Source organism: Anoplophora glabripennis, unplaced genomic scaffold (assembly GCF_000390285.2).
Source record: "Anoplophora glabripennis isolate ALB-LARVAE unplaced genomic scaffold, Agla_2.0 scaffold265, whole genome shotgun sequence".
NCBI lineage: Eukaryota > Metazoa > Arthropoda > Insecta > Coleoptera > Cerambycidae > Anoplophora > Anoplophora glabripennis.
In genome coordinates, this window is record NW_019416597.1 from 610,633 (window position 1) to 617,375 (window position 6,743).

Below are 6,743 nucleotides of genomic sequence, written 5' to 3' on the forward strand. Positions count from 1 at the left end.
CATTCCCACTTAGCAGTGCAGCACCAGCGCAGCGGTTAATATTTTAGAAGAGTAGTGTTCCGACTATCTAATAGAACGAACGTATTTTATTTTCAAAATGTCGAGTTCCTCGTCTAGTGATATCCTAGATATATAATTTATTAATATTGCCTTAATCCTACTTAGAAATGTAGAGTTTTGTCAGTAATTTTATATTACTCTAACAAAATCAAACTACCTGCATTTACTAACTACATATAATTAGTGATTACAAAGTCCAACAGTCACCGCGAAACGTCTGGTACCTCTCCCACAGCCAAATAGTGAGCGATATGTATCAAGATTTGCCGAAGACACAGCAGTGTTTGCTGCTTCCTAATGTCCACTTGGCAGCGCGACGAAGGTCAGAGCAGCAAGGAACGCTCTCAGAGGCGTTGAATTTTGACGCGCTGCGCTGCTGCCGCGCTGTGCTGCTTATGTGGGAACTGTTCCATTTAAAAATATGGATATTTTTTGGAGCAGCATTTGCAGCGACGCGCCGCGCTGCTGCGGCGCTGCTATGTGGGAATTGGCCTTAAGGCTCATCTTAGGCTCAACTTCAAAAGTGACATAATAGTCCTGTATCCAGGGGGGTTCCAATTGCCTACTTCATTATTTAGACGGAGTTACCCAAGTGATTTTTGTGTATTTTGAGCTGCAGAACACGAATCTTTTGGGTAGAAGTTTGCCCGGATGTCGATAAGTTTTTTATTAACAAAAAACATGCAAAATACTGAGAACTTAGTTTTTGGCAAAATAAAAAGTATGTTCTTTGACTCATTTTAAGAAGAAAATGTCTCTTACAATTTTTTTGTTAAACGCATTGTTTTCGAGATAAACGCCATTAAAAACTCGATAAATGCAATTATTGCGATGTTCAATTGTTAATAACTTTTGATTGAATAGGTATTTTGTAATTCTGCTGACGGCGTTTGAAAGTTCACGTTAAATACTACAAATTATGAGTAATAGCAGTGTGATAATTTGTTTTTTCCACTGTTATTGGAAGCTACAAACAAATAGCGATTGNTTTTTTCAACTTTGCGATTTTTTTTAACCATGTTCGCCATATTGGATCGAGTTTAAAGAATAAGAAACTCAATTTAAAATTTAATTTTCTATACGGTCATATTTTTTTTGTCCAGGTAATAATTTCTGCAAATTTAACATTAATCCGTGACAGAATGCTTGGACTATATATCTCGGTAAATATTTGTAATGTTGAAAAATGAATTTCATGGATTATAGCCATAGTTTAAATATACGTACACATTTAAGAGTCACCCTGTATATACTGTAGTTCAAAAATGGTTCCAAAAAACTTTGACAAAATCTTTAAGTATATTCTATTTTTATTTTCCCAAATTTTCGTATACCTACCTATAAACCTAAAGAAAATCTATCCCTTTCTACATAGCCTTGAGGGGGCCACGCATAATATTTACCATTCAGTTTCTTCTTCTGCAGATCAGCACGAGTCCGTGCAACGTTACAAGCAATTTGTGTGATAGCCACCGCGAGCCCCACCGATATTTTTGTCAAACATGCCACATGCCCAGCTGCGCGGACTGTCTCATGGAGGACCATTCCGGCCACCAGCTGGTCTACATGGAGGACGCCGTCGAAGCGGCCAAAACGACCAACCACAGGCTGAACATGGAGACCAGGTCTGCTATGATCACCATACGGCAAGCCTTCGACAACGTGCAACGAATGCTAGGAAATGTTGAGCTTAGGTCCATCCAGGCAGCGACGGAAGTTCGCGGTGTTATGAGAAGGTGAGAAATGTCCGAGTATTTAGTAGTAGTTGATGTAAAAAGTGACCGATAAAATGCGACAAGGCGAAAGGACATAATCAGTAATGAAAACAAAAAAAATAATCGAACTCCAAATAACAGCTTTGCATTGATGACTTAAACTTAAAAGCTTAATAGTACAGTCATTGAAGCTGAAAATCAGCTGTAACCTCCGAATTCTTTGAAACTGCATGGATTTGCATGAAAATTTAGAATAAGGCTCATCTTAGGCTCAAGTTCAAAAGTGACATACTAGTCCTGTATCCAGGAGGGTTCCAATTGCCTCCTTCATTATTTAGACGGAGTTACCCAAGTTTTTTTGTGTATTTTGAGCTGCAGAACACGAATCTTTTGGGTAGAAGTTTGCCTGGATGTCGATAAGTTTTTTATTAACAAAAAACATGCAAAATATTGAGAACTTAGTAAGTATGTTCTTTGACTCATTTTAAGAAGGAAATGTCTCTTGCAATTTTTTTGTTAAACGCATTGTTTTCGAGTAAACGCCGTTAAAAACTCGAAAAATGCAATTTTTGCAATGTTCAATTGTTAATAACTTTTGATTGAATAGGTATTTTGTAATTCTGCTGACGGCGTTTGAAAGTTCACGTTAAATACTACAAATTGTGAGTAATTGCAGTGTGAAAATTTGTTTTTTCCACTGTTATTGGAAGCTACAAACAAATAGCGATTGGGCGTTCAGATGGGTGCGCCGCCGTGTACATACGTAAGAGAGCCTTCTTATGGGCCGGCCACACATACAGCTTTACCGCGCGCTTGCCTGCACAAACCAGTTTGTATCGGGAAGCCCGTACGTGCGGCCGGCAAATCGTTATCTCGCACAAACTGAAAAGCGCGGCTTGCGTAAACTTCGACTTGCTGAAGATTTTGTTTGTGCAAATTCAGTTTGCACGGTAAAATTTGAGCGTGTGGACGGCGCACGGTGTTCAGTTAAGAGAAATTGCGGCTGTAAACCTTAAATATCTATATGATCTCCCTGTAGCCAAATATCTGAGATACCAACTCAATCTTTCATGAGGAGATATATACAGTGTGTTTCACTTAAAGTTGGGACACCTCCGTATTTACGATGGCGTTGGCCGATTTCCAAAATTCTTTTCTACGGCCTACTATCATTAAGAAAAGACCCTCAAAAATTAAAAAACATATTAGGCATTTTTTTAAGAAAAAATGGATAGCATTTTCGATTTGATCACACCTCAAAACCCTAAATACAAAGTTTCATTATTATAGCTTTTACAGGGTGTTCACAAAATAGGTGCAAACTTCGAAACATTTCACTTATTGCAAAGTGTCCTGTATTAACAGTGAAAAATATTTTCAAGGTATTTTTTCATAATTTTATTAACCGAAGGTATATCCATGCAGTTTCATTGATTTCACTCATACAGGATGCTCACAATAGGACAGCCAAATTATCTATATTTTTTATTATAAGTACCAGAAATGAGTTTCACAACGAAATAATATTTAAATATGTATTACTATTTTCTATTAGTCCATCATGCACTCTTCAATTCGTCTCCTCTTATTTTTAATAACTTTTCTCAACTGATGTAGTGTTATTTGTCGACATGCTTGTCTAATTATATTACATAAATCTTAATTAAAAATTTAACGTGTTTTGTAGGATTTTATGTGATCAAATAATTAGGCCCTTCTTTTTTTGCGTTAATCTAAACGCGAGATTTTTATGAATTTTTTAAACAATGATTTCTGGGATTCAGTACATGTATTTCCTCTTCATGTAAGACAGAACCTCTACCTTCAATTATATGGAGCACTTATTCATAATGCGGTAATAGTAGGTACGTCATTGGTTGAATGAGTATTTCCCGAGAAAGTGGATAGGTCGCAACAGTCCGTTAGCTGAGTGGCCGTCAAGAGCTGCAGACTTGACGCCACTTGATTTTTATGTAATAGACAAACATGTCGACAAATAACACCACATCAGTTGAGGAGAGTTATTAGAAATAAGATGAGACGAATTGAACAGTGCATACCAAATTATGTGGACTAACAGAAAACAGTAATATTTAAATATTATTTTGTTGTGAAACTCATTTCTGGTATAATAAAAAATATATATAATTTGCTTGTCCTATTGTGAGCACCCTGTATGAGTGAAATCAATGAAACTGCATGGATATACTTTCGGTTAATAAAATTATGAAAAATATCTTGAAAATATTTTCCACTCTTAATACAGGATACTCTGCAATACGTGGAATTTTTCGAAGTTTGCACCTATTTTGTGAACACCCTGTAAAAGCTATAATAATGAAATTTTGTATTTAGAGTTTTGAGGTGTGATCAAATCGAAAATGCTATCCATTTCTTTCTTAAAAAAATGCCTAATATGTTTTTTAATTTTTGAGGGTCTTTTCTTAATGATTGTAGGCCGTAGAAAAGATCACATGTCAAAAAATATAATATCAAAAAGTAGGCCTTTTTCCTAAATACGGAGGTGTCCCGACTTTAAGTGAAACACACTGTACATATGTACATAGATTCGCGCATTACAGTATTTTGTCGATTTATGAAGGAATCACCAATCCTAGTAATTCAGTATACGCCATTTCATCCATTCTCATATAATTACGCCAATCGTCGGGATCTTCTCTCAAATCCTTCATTAAATTTATATGTGAATGTATATTTCTGTTCAGAAGCCATTTTTTGACCAGTTTGAACGATGACGTCTATTTATTATTTTTTTTTACTAATGTAAAATAGAAAGAGGCTAATACCAAAAATTCTTCGCTTGGATACATATTCCTGAGAAACGTACTGATTGCTGCCTGCAGTGTCTGCAGCCTGCACGGTCTTACCTGCATCGTGTGGCCACAACACAGTATTCCGTGTTTATTGCGCAAATCATACCGTGCAGGCAAGTCGCTGTCGTGTAGCCGCCGCATTACAGGCATTTAATACACGATCTTGACGTGTACTCTTCATTTCTAGACCAAAAAACGATGAACACTGAACGAAACATTAACAATTTAATGAAAATTCGCAACATTACCATAATTAAAATTTTTTTGGCAAATAATGCAAAGATCTGATTTAATTAAGCTATTCATCTTGTAACATGAACGTTAATAATTCTACATCTTCAGTGCAATTTTGAAGCGCGACTACAAACAAGTTTTAAAAATAAATGACAAATATCAAAGATATAATGTTTGCATGGTTAATTCTAATTTGCTTTGTAAACATTATTATACGATTTATATGAAAAAAATTANGAACCTCCATAAGAAAATACATGGGATTTTGGCTCCATACGAAGGTAGCATATCTACTATAATGGTCCTATGTCTATGTCAGTACTCAGTAGTAGTACCACCAAAACGGAAACAATACATTTTTGGAATTCTTCCTGAAGATCAATTTGTAATGCTTAGTTTGAAATACAAACAACCCATTGCGATTGCTCTGAAAAAATACCAGAACTTACAAGAACTGAAAAAATTTATAGTAGCTAGCGCAACATTATTTTGAGGATTTACCACACGACAAGACAGCGACTTAAACTGTGGTGTTGAAGCATCATGACACTTCTTTTATTTTACGTTGTATTTTTATTCAAGTAGGTTTCCTTGTTACTTATAATAAAAAGTTACCTATTAAAATTCACATTGCTGCTACTCGAATTGTTTTCTGATTCTTTCTTCCTGAGTGATGTGACATTCATCTTTTTTCTCACATTTTTTTGATAGCGCGTATTAATTATTGTTATTTTTTTTTTTGAAGTTTCTGCTGGCTCAAATCTACAATATTACATATTATAACGAGCGTTCAAATAAAAATGTGGTCAAGTTAGTTCTGAAAATTTGGACGTAGGGCGTAGCGTATAGCAAATGAACTTAAACGTCATCTGTCAAAGCGCTATATCGCCGCTTTGTTATTGAAACTGATCGCTTTAAANACAAGGCCATCAGAATAGAATGCAGAGATCCAAAATGCAAGGAACAAGTCCAATCCAATCGTAGTTATTAATTGCGAGAATTAGAAAATTTTCCGAGCTTGGAATGTTTATTGGAATTTATCAAATTACTTTGTTGAAAGACGTCCATTTAAAAATAGGCCTATCAGAGAAATTAAAAGAAAATGTCAAGAATGATGCAGTATCGAGAGACATAATATGATGGTCCTATGTCTATGTCAGTACTCAGTAGTAGTACCACCAAAACGGAAACAAGACATTTTTGGAATTCTTCCTGAAGGTCAATTTATTGTAATGCTTAGTTTGAAATACAAACAACCCATTGCGATTGCTCTGAAAAAATACCAGAACTTACAAGAACTGAAAAAATTTATAGTAGCTAGCGCAACATTATTTTGAGGATTTACCACACGACAAGACAGCGACTTAAACTGTGGTGTTGAAGCATCATGACACTTTTATTTTACGTTGTATTTTTATTCAAGTAGGTTTCCTTGTTACTTATAATAAAAAGTTACCTATTAAAATTCACATTGCTACTCGAATTGTTTTCTGATTCTTTCTTCCTGAGTTATGTGACATTCATCTTTTTTCTCACATTTTTTTGATAGCGCGTATTAATTATTGTTATTTTTTTTTGAAGTTTCTGCTGGCTCAAATCTACAATATTACATATTATAACGAGCGTTCAAATAAAAACGTGGTCAAGTTGGTTCTGAAAATTTGGACGTAGGGCGTAGCGTATAGCAAATGAACTTAAACGTCATCTGTCAAAGCGCTATATCGCCGCTATCAATTTGAATATTTTCATTTTAAACGCTTTTTAAAACGAAAATATTCAAATTGGTAGCGGCGATATAGCGCTTTGACAGATGACGTTTAAGTTCATTTGCTATACGCTACGCCCTACGTCCAAATTTTCAGAACCAACTTGACCACGTTTTTATTTGAACGCTCGTTAT

At 35.3% G+C, this 6,743-nt stretch overlaps 1 protein-coding gene across 1 annotated transcript in view; it reads left to right on the forward strand.

Moving 5' to 3' along the window:
* Window positions 1-6,743, forward strand: part of LOC108905937 (E3 ubiquitin-protein ligase TRIM71) — a 14,045-nt gene that overhangs the window by 4,020 nt on the left and 3,282 nt on the right. Inside the window, exon 3 of the mRNA XM_018709012.1 lies at window positions 1,491-1,796. Coding sequence (XP_018564528.1) covers window positions 1,491-1,796 — 306 coding nt within the window. The remainder of the gene's footprint in view (window positions 1-1,490; window positions 1,797-6,743) is intronic.